Genomic DNA, 14,782 nt, shown 5'->3' on the forward strand with positions numbered 1-14,782 from the left:
CACAGGAAAGGAGTTTAAAGCAGATGGGTTATACATTCAGCATCTCCACATGGTATAGGGTTGCTAGGGTTAGATAAAGCATCAAAGTCCTGCAGAGAGTTACAAACCTGGGCACAGCTCTTCATTATCTTCCTGAGCACCCTGGAATCCAGGGCAATGGGCCTTCTACTACAGCAGGGTGCAGCATATGCCCCTAAGCATGCTGGCCAGATGGACTGGCTGATGAAGTAGGGGTGTCTTTAGGCAACAGTTCCACTTCTTCCTACTCCCTTCTGGCCCCTTAGCGGGTGCAGAGATACAGAGCCTGCACTCTGGGAAGTGTAGGGACTGTGATTGTGTCTTGCTATTGTGCAGAGGAGGGGATTTGTGGGTGGGGACTCCTCAAGCACATGCAGGCAAACACCCTCATGCATCCATCGAGCAGCAGGACATAACATCATCCTGTGATCACTTCCTCTCGACATTAGCATGCAGCTATTTCAAGGGTGGGACCAGCAGCCATTCTAACAGCACCAGTAACACTACAGTACACAGGGCACACTTGATGATAATAAAAGGATTCAAGAAAGTGTTTTCATTCAGTCTAGAAGCTTATGCTCATTCTTGAAAACTTGCAACTAGCAGGGAATATCTGCAGCTCTTTAATGTACACAGAAGGGAGCCAGGACAGAAGGGGCTTTAGAGACACCAAACAAACTCTGTTGTGATTTCAGATGATCAAGAAAGGTTTCTATGGCTTCGCTAGAAGGAGAGACGATGGACACTGCAGGTATTGGAGCTAGACCAAGGCTGGAGTCATCTTATAAAGAACCTAGAGCACAAGGGCTAGCTGAAAATATTCCACTGAAATCTTTTTTATGCAGAATGGCTTTCAATAAACTAGAATTTTTCACCAAAACAAAATGCCCTTGTTCATCGAAAACGTTCAGGTTTTTGTCAAAAAAAACAAACAAACAAAAAAAAAACCAACACCTCTTCTCTCCCCAAAGCAAAGCCCTGAAAAGACTTTTTTAGATACCAAAAAGCAACAAATTCGGTTTGGGAGTTTTTGACAAAACCCCCAAAAATTCAAAGAAAATTTCTGATGAAAATTTTTAAAAATTGGATTTCATTGAAATTTTTTTGTGGGACAAAAAACCCCCAAACCATTTCTCAAGCAGCTCTGCAGGTCATTGTTGTGAAGCAAAACAGAAACAACACACTTGGGAACCACTAGATCCAGGTATCTGGATCTACTGAGTGGGGCACAAATGATCAAGTTCTGGCATGACATTCTCTCACCATCCCCACTGAAGTCACTGGGATAGGATGACCAGATGTCCCGATTTTATAGGGATAGTTCCAATATTCAGGCTTACACGTGCTTCTGGCCACCCTACACTGGGATTGCATGGGGTGTACGTTTGTGCAACATTATTGTGAGTCAGCAGATGGAGCTGCCAGAGATAGCACTCTGAGTTCTGTTTCACTGAATATAAAAGCAGATAGCTCTTGCAGAAATGCTTATTGTCCGCTAGCTTTTCACTGAAAAAATGTGGTTAGAAACTTGCTCTGTTGCAACCTGTTGTCATGTTTGTCCTGCCAGGTTAACAAATGAATCTTGTAGTGTTGGAATTGGATACTGACCCACTTTCTGTCAGAGGGGTCTGGTGACTTTATAGTTCCCACAAATCCTCACACACCCATCAGGTCTAGATACACACACGATGAGAACAATGCATTCACTAAACTCTGCAGGTGAAATGACGCCCTGCTTCCACAAGTCTTCCAATTGACTTTCTATAGGACCTTGCCAGGCCCAGGGTGCAAGAGAATTGTAAGTCTGGCACTTTACCAACACGCCTTTTTGCTTTTATGCCTTTCACAAAACCACGTCGGAATGAAATGCAGATTTATATTTTCCTTTTAATTACACCACCGGACCTAACAGGCAGCTCAGAGCTGCCATTCCCAGCTCCTGCTCCACCTCCTATCCCTCGCGAAGTAGAGGAAGGGGCAGGAACAGGGAGTGACAGGGAAGGGCTGTGGTGAGAGGCGGGGCACATTGAAGTCACTGCTGTGAGGGTCCTAGTGTACTTTAGAGCATCATCAAGGCAGGCTCTCCTGCAGCTGCACCTTAACCTTAGCAACAACAATCGCCACCTTGCCCTCAGCCTCAAACTCCTCGTGCCGGCTGCTCATAGATTAGAGCAAAGATTTTTGACTAGGGTATGAAGGATCCAGCACAGAGTGCTCTTCCACTTCCACAGGTGGAATCACTATTGTAGGTCCCTGGATGTTTCCAATTTGCTTGACCTTGTTTGTATCTGTCAGTGTATTTCACAGGTTAGAAATGTTTGCATGCCTTTGGGCCATGCTCTAACCTTGCACAAGCCAGAAGAGTCGGAGGTGGCCGCCGTGGTCACCTCACGTGAAATTTCATATGGGGATGAAATGACGGAAGTTCAGGCTCAAAGAGAATTTTGCTAGCTGATGCCAAATCCCCCACCACATCCCAAAACAACATCTTCTCCTCCCCATAAACTGGGGGCGTCTGGGGGTCCCTGAAATTACTCAGAGACCTAAACTTGGAGGTCTCAAAAAACCATGAGAAATGAAATGGCTAAAATGTTCAGGCAAAATCTCACAGGAAAATGTTCAGCTATTTCAACAAGTTAGAGTGTCTGAGCCAATATGTGGCCAATGTTAGCATTTTCTCACTGTAGGGAACAGGGCAATATGCCTTAGACCGCTCTCTCTCATACACAGGGGTATGCATGTGCGCTGTCACACACACACACACACACGCATGTCTCTCACACGTGTTCTCACACACAAATGCATGTGCTCTCACTCACACTTTCTCTAAGACATACACTCTCAGACACTCTCTCAAACACACACATGCACACACACAGTATAACCCTCCACATGCACATACTCCATGGCTTTCACACATGTGCTCTCTTTCTCACACACACTCCCTCTCTCATCACACACGTGATCTCTCGCTCTCTCACACCTCTGCATCCTATCTCTCTCATCCGTCGGTGCACTAATTAGCTAAAATATTAAGGTGGGCTTTGAAATCAATCACAGTTCAGGAGAGGAGACATCCTTCTCCTTCCCCTCTTCCCCCTAGATGGCCTCTCCTGCTGAGCCCTGTTTCTGGCCCAAGGACTCCTCAGGACCATATGCTTTACCTAATGAAATGTCAGAATGTCATACTAAGAGGAATATGTCTCATTTCCAAGGCAATTACCACAGCTTCTGCAGCACTTGTTCAAAAAAAACTTCTTGTAGAGCTATACATATTTACTGCAACACCGCTAGCAGAGAAGACAGTCCTATCTCATCTTAGGGCTGAGATAGTTTAGCTGTGAAAGATCACTACAAATCCTAAAGAGCATGTGATGAGTGGCTGAGGTACCTGTGGCCTGGCGCTGGGCAAATAACTGATTTTTCAGTTCAGTGGCAGAACTGAAAGCCTTGGGAGAAAAATTCATTTTGGTCAATCTGGAATGAACATTTTCCAGTTTTTTTCACCGCAACCAAAAAGAAAAAAAGGTCTTTAGGGTCAAATGATATGTTTAATTTGACTCAAAAAAGACAATTTCATTTCATTTTGGACTTTTTAAATCCTTTGTTTTGATTTCTTTAAAATAAAACTAGCTAAATTTCAAAACAAAATGTCATTTCACAACAAAAAGTTGAAATGTTCTGTTTCAAAAATGTTGAACTGAAATGTTTTGACTTTTAAAAAAATTGTCAATTTTTTTTAGCTTAAATTATTCACTGAATTCGATCCAAACTCACAAACAGTTTCAGTCAACTCAAAACTGCAGTTTTCAGTGTATCAATTATTCATCCAAAACATTTCACCCAGCTCTATCTGATTTCATAAGTCTAGCATTCTACCCCCTAATTAATAATCTTCTCTGTCCACCCACTTGCAACACACTTTTTGTTTATAGTGGTCTTGAAATCACCCTGCAAGATCTAAATTTTCTCCTCTACTGCTCCAACTCCAGTGGGAACAACCTGACAAAAATTAAACACACGGGAAGAAACTATGTTTTCCTTCATAGAATCAGGTGAGCTCCTTTAAACAGATAAATCCAATGGCAAGAAGTGTGTATCAGGCTCGATACACTTCTCTGGGGCTGATGGTACTACAAACCACTCCAGCATCGTTCTCATGGTTAACATGAGATTATCAAAACCTTTGATGTGTCGTTATAGCTCATGCAGTTACCTGTTTAGTGCTAGAGGATGAACTATAGACTTATTCCAATTTCTGGGACTTAAATGTGATTATCCCTTGGTCTACATATGGCATAAAAGCATTATAGCACCCTGAAATTATACAGCACAAAAACATTGTTTATGCCAGTTACATCATTCTGGCTTTGTCTTTTCTGGATCTCACTTTGCTGTCCCCGAGTTATTCCTTAATAATCCCCGAGGGGGCTGAACAGGTGGTGTTCAGATCCAGGTTGGGTAGGCTCCAGTCTGGGGTTTGGGTTTGAGGCTGAATCACTTCTAGGATTCAGGGTTTGGATCTGAAGCACTGAAATCTCATGATCTGTTTTCAGGAAATTTCAGCCCCAAATGGCAGAATTTCAACCCAAATGGAAAGCAGCTGATCTTATGAGATTTCTACCTTCTAAGACTGGTCCTTACAATAGTTCAGCTGCACAGCAACAGAGCAGGAAAATAGGGCTCTTCTGCTTTTGGATAGAAGCTAAATTGTAGGGACAAGTTTGGATCTTGAGACTCAGATCTGGCATCCCTTGAAGCCCAAAGGATCTCAAGCTTAATGTTCTGGCTTGGGTCCCTCTCTGTTAACATGAACTATCTGTGATGCCATTAACCTGGGCAGAACTCAGGCTGTGTTGATTCTGAGTTTTCTCTGAAACTTCGTCACCAACGGTAGCCACAACAGGGCTGATTATAAATTCTGAATCAGTTTCCACGTGCAGTCCCTTTGAAGACAAGGCAGTTGCACATGTTGCACTAAGGAGATCATTTGGCCTACAGAATCTTTAGAGCTTGAAGATGGGGCCTGGAAATGAAAGAGCCCCGCTTGCCTTATGGGTACTCAGTTGTTTGCAGGGCTGTAAATCAAAGAAAACAGAATCATAGAATCATAGAGTTGGAAGGGACCTCAAGAGGTCATCTAGTCCAACCCCTGCTCAAAGCAGGACTAACCTCAGCTAAATAATCCCAGCGAGGGTTTTGTCAAGCCGCAGCTTAAAAACCTCTAAAGATGGAGATTCCACCACCTCCCTAGGTAACCCATTCCACTGCTTCACCACCCTCTTAGTGAAAATTTTTTTCCTAATGTCCAACCTAGACCTCCCCCCCTGCAACTTGAGACCATTGCTCCTTGTTCTGTCATCTGCCACCACTGAGAACAGCCTAGTTCCATCCTCCCTGGAACCCCCTTTCAGGTAGTTGAAGACTGCTATCAAATCCTCCCTCATTCTTCTCTTCTGTAGACTGAACAAGCCTAGTTCTTTCAGCCTCTCCTCATAAGTCTTGTGCTCCAGCCCCCTAATCATTTTTGTTGCCCTCCGCTGGACTCTCTCTAACTTGTCCACATCCTTGTTGTAGTGGGGGGCCCAAAACTGGACACAATACTCCAAATGCGGCCACACCAATGCCGAATAGAGGGGAATGATCACTTCCTGTGATCTGCTGGCAATGCTCCTACTAATGTAGCCCAATATGCTATTAGCCTTCTTGGCAACCAGGGCACACTGCTGACTCACATCCAGCTTCTTATCCACTGTTACCCCCAGGTCCTTTTCTGCAGAACTGCTGCCTAGTTTGTCGGTCCCCATCTTTTTGCCTCTTTATCTGAGCACATATAATTTGGAAATTAGAGAGACAATATGTATGTAAACCCGGCAATGCCTTTTTTCTGTCACTTTCCAGCACAGAAGCACTCTTTGAGGGCTAGATTCTCAAAGTCTTGCACGCGCTAAGCACAGAATCAGGCATGTGACGTTTTCATACATTTTTAAGGCCAGGCAGAGGGAGGGATCATTATGAAATCTGTGGGCCTGAATAACACTGCCCACAGATTTCATTCCCGGATTCCTGCATCCAGCCCATTGCTTCTGGTTGAGCTATTTTCACATCCTGTGCAAATCCACAGACACGTGTTAGTTTATTCAACCTGGCTCTAGAGATACATTTGGGCCTTGGGGCCTGGATGTAGCTTTTGTGAACTACATGTGTCTGAGAAGTGTGCCACAAACTGTGGCCAACCTCAGACAAGACTGCAGAGAAAGCCCTGTGTAACAGGGCTAAATCCCCCGTGTTCTATTGCTGATCTTCCAAGCCAGTGGGAAAGCAGGGAAGAGGCAGAGCAAACAGTAACACTGGTCCCTGTCACTCAGCATCCAGGAGGAGGGGAACAGAGAGATCCCCATATTTGTGCTGAAGCCACAACGGCCATAAAATAATCCAGGTGCAATGCCCTGACACGGCTTTCTGATGTTGGCTTTGTGACATTCTGGGAGGAGGTTGCACCGTGATGCGATGAAATCTCTGGATACTGAGCTGCAGTGGGTTTGTGCAGCTGAGTTCAGTGACGAAGGGGCCTCTCTCCACACGAACGTACCTTTGCCGATGCACGTGTCAGGACTGCTGTTCCAGCAGAGCAGCTACAGACAAATGCAAACCTTGGCGAAGAGAAGTTTAGTTTCCTAACAGTATAAATAGCAGAGGAAATGCCTCTAATTTCTCATCTTATCATTTGATGCCTCTAGGGGGCTGGATAAAGACGGACCTCCAGAGAGGAAAGGGAGAAGTCAATATCTCATGTGTCCGATTGAATAGTGACATACAGAGCTAGACCGAGCACGCAAGGCACAGCCTTGCGCACAGGGAGTGCAGAATGACACCATCCCAAGGGAGCTCATGGAGGCACAATCCTTTCCCACTCTCCCCATTGCATAGGTCTAGGTGTGTGTGCATGCTATCAGGATTGGGAAGTCTCATCCTCTCTGATGTGCCTGAGCTGCCCTTTGGGCCAGTTCTGAGGTCAGGGCATGGATCTGCCCCCTCACTGCTCCCTTTAGAAAGCTGCACACACTAGGGGTGCATGGAAAGAGCAGTCTCTGTGCCCTTAAGGGAAGGATGCATGAGGTGGGGGTAGGCTGCTTACACTGGCCCCACTTCTGAGCACCCCTAGAAAGGCCCTATCACAAATCCTGTCTGGCCCACAGCAGGTATTTCCTTTGGGGCCACGGAGAAGAAGTAGTTTTAGATACGTATGGGACAAAAAGCCATTCTGCATTTCTGGAAAGGGGGCAAACCCCAAGGTGACAGGCTTGAAACAGGCACTTTCCTACACAATGTGCTGTCTATTTCTTTGTTACTCAAGCTGTGCAGGAAATGGATCTGCTGTTTCCCAGGAAATTCTGCAATATTGATGTTTTCTTGTATTATGAAATGGAACAAAAAAAAATTGCAAAATTCACTCGGAAACAAAATTCCATTTCTTCATTTGTTTGAGGTCTCTTGCAATGTGTCATTTTGACCAAATCAAAAGATTTCACTCCAATTTCAACTATTATTAATCATATTGTATTATACAAAATGGAAACAATGTCATTTTGAAATGGAAAATCAAATTGTTCTGTTCCAAAAAGGACCCTGCTACTAAGAAGTCTTTTGACCCTATCAGAACAAAATGTCATCAAAATCAACCTGTTTCCACAACACATTTCGATTTCAATGAAATGGCATTTTTAATCGGAAAATTTCCAACCTGCTGCATTTGTTACCCTGTTCTTTCTAAACTTTTTGACTGCACTGTGCTGGGCCATCTCTTACAATGCTGCCATCATCAGCGTGACCACTGTGGTCAAGGTTCCCAGCCGAATGTTCAAGCAATGCTACTTTTGTAAAGGTTTGGCATGACCTTGCCATGACTAACTCAGCTGGGTTGCGGAAAGTTTTGATTGAATTAGTGCTCCTGGCGCCATTTGATATTTTGCATAATAAAAAGCCTTGATCATGGCTGTGGGCTGCTTTTGGTATCCAGTGCCATGCAATCTCTTGGGAGTAAATCCTAGGAGATGGTGAATCTCTGCAGCCCCCTTTCAGTCCAACAGGGGTTGCAGGGATTCAGCATCTCTCAGGATGTGGGAGTCCTTGGTTTGGGCCAGATCTCGGATCATTTATTGTGGTTGCTTGTGGCTCTCTTCTCTTATATCCTTGCAATATACTGTTTTAGGCCAACTATTTTTCTTTGTATGGTCCCTGGTGTAACATTGATGACTCTTGAGCTTCGTTTTTATGGCTTCTCATTCCATCTCCATGTAGGTGCTCCACACATCTATAGCTCCTTATCAGTATTTTCAGATTCCCCTCCTCTCTGTGTTTCTTGTTGTCTCTGTGATGCCTCAAGCTAGATGGAAGCTAATCTTTAATTAATGCAGAAAAAACCAGAAATAATTTTTTTTGGGGGGTCCCATTAGTCATTCTCTTTGGTATTGTCTTTGTAGGGCTTTATCTTTGGGGTCTGATCACACTTCCCTACCTCCCAGGCGTATTGAGACAACAAAGATAGTGAGGCACTCAGATACTATGAGAATGGAGGCCAGATAAATATCTAAGACAGACAGATATGGTTCCTTCTGACCTTAAAGTCTGAGAGCCTCTGAGATTAATCCTTCTCTTATTCGCATTCATTTAAAACCAATGTAACTCCAGTTAGTACCATAGAATCACTCCTGATTTAAAGCGAGTGCAGCACAGGGGTAAATGCTACCACCATCCTGATGTGGTAGCAATTTATACCCGCTTTCCACAGGTTTAAATGACTCCACAGTGGTGTAAGGCAGTGGGAGAACCAAACCCAGTATTTCCACCTTCTCTTTACGCAGGGACACACTGTCATTTATCCTCTGTGCCTCAGTTTCCTCATCTGAAACAGGAGAATATTGACACCGACAGATCTATGTCCCAGGAGCCTTGTGAGGATTAATGAATATTTGAAACATGCAACAGAAATGTTAAACGCTATTTGCCGGTTGTAGGTGCTAATGCTTGTCGACACTACGCATATTAATCTGCAGCTCAACTGTCAAGAGACGAAACTTGTTTTGGTCCTTAAAAAGTGGGAAGCTTGCACAGCCCTGGACATAGAGCACCACAGAATCCCATCAGCCTCTCAAGCTAGGGCCCCACATGGACATAGGGCTCTGCGAAACCATGGGCTCAGGTTCTGTTCGTACCCAGGAGAGGCACACCTACCTCATGGTGTACAGAAGGGTGCCATTGTCCACCAAGCGCAGCAGCTTGTTGGGTGTGGTCATGTTGTGGGCTACTGATTTCTTGCCGTTGTGAAAGAAGGTGTCGGGAGTCCAGATCTTACTGGCCAGCAGGTTGTTCAGGGGTAGGACCTTCATGGGGCCATCAAACTTAAGCCTCTCATCTCTCCACGACTGCCGGAAAAAGACATCAATGGTGTATTCCTGGGGGATAGAGGAGAGAAAACCAGACCTGATTTTATCTCGTTCTTAATTGCAAGCAATCCAATAAGCTCCACTGAATGAAAACAGGTCCCGTCATTATGTGCAACCAGGTTTATTTTTTTGTTTTTTTTTTTTTTTTTTTGGGGGGGGGGGCACTGCACTCCTGACAGTTTTTAGACAGGAAATGCATTTCAATCATTTGAGTGGGAACAAGAGGTATTTAGCAGGGTGGCTTTCTCCAGGGTAGCTAAGACCCTAAGGTAAGCTGGAATTGCTACTTATGGTATAATGACTTGATATGAATACCCTGTAGTACCTTTCATCTCAAAGTTCATCTGCAAATACGCCATTGGGATCATGCACCAACCAGTGAAATGCAGGTGCCCCAAGGCTGGCACTCCTCAGCCATCTGTATCAGCAACATTCCACAGCAGTTTCAGGATAACAGGAAACAGAGGCAACAACTGACACCATATGAGAATTTAAGGAGGCAAAATGTAATGATCTGAGATGGAATTTGGCCAGGACATCAGGGATGACACCCATATTCTTGCAGAAATACTAGAAGAGCTTGTAATGAACTTGAGCTCTCAAGGCTAGGTCCTGTCCAATGTCTTTCAAAGGAAGTATTTAATCAAGGCCTTTACAACCAGTCATTAAAAGATTCCAGGGCACTTTTGTGCAAGTGTAAGCATTAACACCCCTGCTCTGGCCAAATTCAGATCTCGGTGATTATAATTTGCCTCTCTAAATTTCCCCGCAGTTGCAGCTGGAAACAGGGGCCAACATTTTCAAAAGCAGGTTGCCTAACATTTGGCATTTAAAACCACCTTAATATTAGTGGCCTACTATTGAGAGATGTAGCGTACCTGCAGATCCTAATGATTTCAACTCATGTGCCTAAATATGGATCTAGGTGCCTAACTGTATGCACCATGTTTGAAACATCAGGCCTATGCTCTTACTCACTTCCAGTTCTAAATTGCTGTGCAGTGCTTCCCAGCACTGTCAAACAGCTACCATGTTTCACCCCAGAGGTGGCTGCATTTCAGTAATGTGCATAATAGTTCCCAAATATGCAAGACTCGGGGATCCTTCAGGTGTGTTATTAGCAGAAGACTAATAATATATAAATCATTTTATTAACTGGGAGAACAGAAATGAACTTTCCCAAGAACAAAGAACCCAGAAATTCAGGAGATATTTTTAAACCTGGATAAAATTAGAATTAGGATAGGGCACATGGGGCCAAATTAATCTGGGTGTAACTGTTTCTGAAGCCAGTGGGGTTACACTAAGGCTCAATTTGGCCTCCTAGAAGTTTGGGCTCAGTCTTCAACTGATGTGAATTGATTAGTGCTCAGGGAAATTTTCTACACAAAACTATTTTTGGTGAAAAATTCAGATTTGGTGACACCAAAATGTTTCATGATTTCATGTTGGTTTTGCCAAATTTTTTCATTCAGGGAAAAAAGTTCTGAAAAAAACTCAAAATGTTTCATTTTGACATTTTTAAAATGCAACTTTCCAATTTTTCTGTTGAAAACTTTACTCTCAAAACTTCCTTTAATTTCATTTTAAAAGTTCAAAAACTTTTTAAAATGGTTGGAGAAAATGTTTCATTCACACAAAAACAATTTTTTTCAACTTTTCGACTCACCCAAAATTTTCTGTCTGACCTAAAATGATTTTTTCCCTCCAACTTTTTGAAATTGCCAACAAACTGAAAAATCCATTGTTTGTCCAGCTCTAAAACGAATGCTGCTCCATCACTGTCAATAGAGCAATGCCAATCTACTATTATTGGGGGTCCAACACTTCCTTTTTTTCTTCTGATGAATAAACAGAACTTTGACACATTGCATGTTCATCTAGATGCTGCTGACAACAAGGCATACATGCCTAGCATCAAATTCTGCCCTGCTGTCTGAAGCATGCTATCTCAATAAACAGTAACACAAGGGTTTGCCAGGCAGAAGGCATTTGCTTCTATGATTTCTCCTCATTGAAATCTTCTGCAGATGTTAACCTCCCATTTATAATTTGGGAGCATGCAGGCTTGTGAACAGCCATATTTAACAGAGTGCAGCAATCTCTTTCCAAGGCTCCCTGAATGATTCATTGGCAGTGGAGTAACAAGAAACCCAGCAACAAGTACTGAAACAAAGTCCTCCAACTCTTCGCCTTGTCGGGAGAGAAAGAGTCCTTGGCAGAGGGAGAAGAGAAATCTAGTTCAGAACCTTCACTCTAAACAATTCCCAAAATACACCATAGAGAACACGAACTCAGCTCCTCCTTTTCTCCTTCTGTACTGAGAGACTATTCCTCAGAAGATGAGAAACCACGGTCAGGATCTCTTTCCTCCTAGCTATGCCCCCCAGTGCCCTTCCCGTGTGACCACAGACACCCAGTTCAGATTCACCTCCTCCCAGAGCCTGCACATACACATCTTTCCAGGTGAGCCCCGAATTTTAGGTCACGTTCTTCCCCAGCCAAGACTGTGACTACAATCCATCCCAGAGAACCACAGAATCCTTGATCAGGTCCTTCTCTGCTGGAGGGCCCCTCTCCAAAATTCATTCTACAGGGCACAGGAACTATTCAGAGTCTTATCTTTGTTCCAGTTAACAAGCTGAGGGACAGCTGGAACACCCAGTAGCTGACGTTAGCATGGACCTTATCACAGCTAATGCTTTTCATGTCGAAGAGCTTGTGAGGCTGGAGTTCCCCCACACACGTCAGACAGAAGCGGAGTACGCTCCTCTGTAGTTAGTAACCAGCTGCTCTCTGCTTTCAACAGCAAATATTAGTTGCTTCATCTCCCAGACCCATCATCATCATTACAATCTGTCTGAATCGGGATGCACAAGGCAGTCTTTCAATCGCAGCTAATGATGGCCGTGGTGCATACAGGGGCTGGATCATCAGACAGATGCAAATGTGGAGGGAGTGACTTCCCCATTGCCCTATCTAAGACAGAAAAACAATCTTGAGAAAGGTCCAAGTACATCCTCCTTTCCCCATGCGGACGGCTTTTCTTTCTCTCTTGAATACACATTGCAAAGTGTACTCAGCACCAGATCTGCATGCTGCAGCACATCTGCTATACCTGGGCAAAATATATGGAACAAAAACACGCAAGGGGGGAAAATATTATTCTTTAACTATCTTTCTAATTTTAAATTCATTTTGTCAAAGCAAGAGTGAAAAATAGTTTCCTCTTTTCAAGACCTCATATTTCCTATTCACAGTTCATTATACATGCTCCCTTAATCAAATATGCTCCACCTTGGAAGTAATTATCAGATACTCCCTAAGGGCTGGGATTGCTGAATATATTATTGGTCTTTGCTGTGGTGTGAAAGAGAGCAAGGTAGATAGTGAACTCAAATGAGATTAATACTTTCTGCTCGAGTGACATTAACTTAACTTTTAACCCAGCAGAGAGTGGGCCTTCCAAAGCAAGGGATGGGGGAGGCATCAGAATGAAATATAGAGATTTAATTCTCCTCTAACACTGCTGATCACCAGTGCTAATAGTCTGTGTGAGGGCCGGTTGGTAGAGCAGCAGGAGACACATCCGTGGCTGAATGAACACGGAGAATGAAATCCTGTAGGGTCCGGAGTTTGGAGGAAGGTTGTTTTAGGACACTGATCCTGCCCACGCCTGCTTGAGCAGAGTGGATTCAATTCTCATCCCCCCGCTAGTGATCCCTTCAAGTCAAGCTGAGCATCCAGCAGCACAGGGAAACGCAAGACCCAGTGAAACTCAGAGACTAGGCACACACCAGGGTGTCAGTCCCTGCTAATGATGCCAGCATTTAATTAAAAAATAAACGCCAACATCCAAATCCTTTCTTTTGTGCAATATAAGCTGCAGAAATGCTTTTGAGAAAGCTCACTATTAATTATGCTCCACAGTCCTGTTTTAATTAGAAGACAAACTGTTGTGGGAATACAAGCCTAGATTCAGACCTCAGGCCTTTTCATTAATAATTTTCCTTAAACATATCAAAATATTCCAGTCGGTTCACTTGTTTTCTCTCTCTCTTTCACTGTATATTTGTCTCAGACACTCAGGGCATTTTGGTGAAAGAAAGGGGATGGTCCATCCCACTTCTTACATAGGGCCAGAATCTGACACCCTTACTCTTACTGAGTAACTTACTGCATGATTAGTCACATTGAAGAAAGTGGGGCTGGTTACAAAGAAAGATGCTACTCAAGATGAGTAGGGGATGCAGAATCAAGCCTTATGAAGCGTTTGCTCTTTTTGTGGTGCCTCCTGATTTCCTTCCATTTGTTTGCACTCACTGAAAAAAACCCCCACAAACCCCCAAGCTTCATGAGGCAGGAGAAAAAGGTTTAAAAGACAAAATTCATGCTCCTCTAAATCAAAAGAACAAGGACGTGTCTGAAGTCACGCAGCCTCTTTTTGAAGGGAAGCAGCGCAACATGTCCCAGCAATTGGAGATGTAATAAGGTGTCATTGGACAACATTAGAAAATGCTTTAGGTCTCCATGGACTTCCTTCTGGTGGAGAAACACGTCTCTCCTCCCCGCTCCCTTCCATTCACCTGGAAGCCATAAATGGCTATGCTGACCAACGAAACTTAGGGAGAAATCCTGTCACCCCCCCTTCACTGATGTCAATGAAAAACACCCATCGAGTTCAATAGGGCCAGGATGTCACCCTTTGGCCCATGACTACACAGGGATAAAAGAAACCTGCAGCATGGCCACACCTGTCCCAGGTCAGCTGACTCAGGTTCATGAGGGTTCTGGGGCTGAAAAATCTTTGTGTGGCGCCTGAGCTCTGGGGCCCTGCAAGAGGGGAGGGTCCCAGAAGCTTAGGCTCCAGCCCAGCCTGCATGTCTACACAGCAATTTTTAGCCCTGTAGCCTGAGCCCAAGTCAGTTGACCTGGGCCAGCTCAGGGTCTTTTAGCCCTGTGTAGATGTACCCTTAGTGTCCAAAGTAGAGCTGTGAGAATAACTGATTTTTTGTTTTGCTAATAGTTCTCAAAAATCAAAAAGAAAGAAAGAAAGAAAGAAAGAAAGAAAGAAATTTCAGGTCACACAAAACGAAAAATTTTCAAGTTTTTTTGATGAAACAGAAAAGTTGAAAAAAAATTCATTTCAGGGCGAATGAAAAGTTTGTTTGACCCAAACCAAAATGTTTTGTTTCAATTGGAGCATTTAAAAAACACTTTTAATTTTTTCAAAATAAAATTTGAAGGGAATTTTGAAAGAAAAAGTTGTTCTGAATTGAGAAACTGAAATGTTTCATTTTGAAAAAGTTGCCACGTTT

At 43.7% G+C, this 14,782-nt stretch overlaps 1 protein-coding gene across 1 annotated transcript in view; it reads right to left on the minus strand.

Moving 5' to 3' along the window:
• GABRA3 (gamma-aminobutyric acid type A receptor subunit alpha3) overlaps window positions 1-14,782 on the minus strand; it is a 100,871-nt gene that overhangs the window by 22,233 nt on the left and 63,856 nt on the right. The window contains exon 5 of the mRNA XM_067549770.1: window positions 9,253-9,473. Within this exon, the coding sequence (XP_067405871.1) occupies window positions 9,253-9,473 (221 nt within the window). The remainder of the gene's footprint in view (window positions 1-9,252; window positions 9,474-14,782) is intronic.

The sequence above is a fragment of the Emydura macquarii genome, unplaced genomic scaffold (assembly GCF_026122565.2).
Source record: "Emydura macquarii macquarii isolate MOO-44397 ecotype Brisbane River unplaced genomic scaffold, CSIRO-AGI_Emac_v2 contig_1253, whole genome shotgun sequence".
NCBI classification, from domain to species: domain Eukaryota; kingdom Metazoa; phylum Chordata; order Testudines; family Chelidae; genus Emydura; species Emydura macquarii.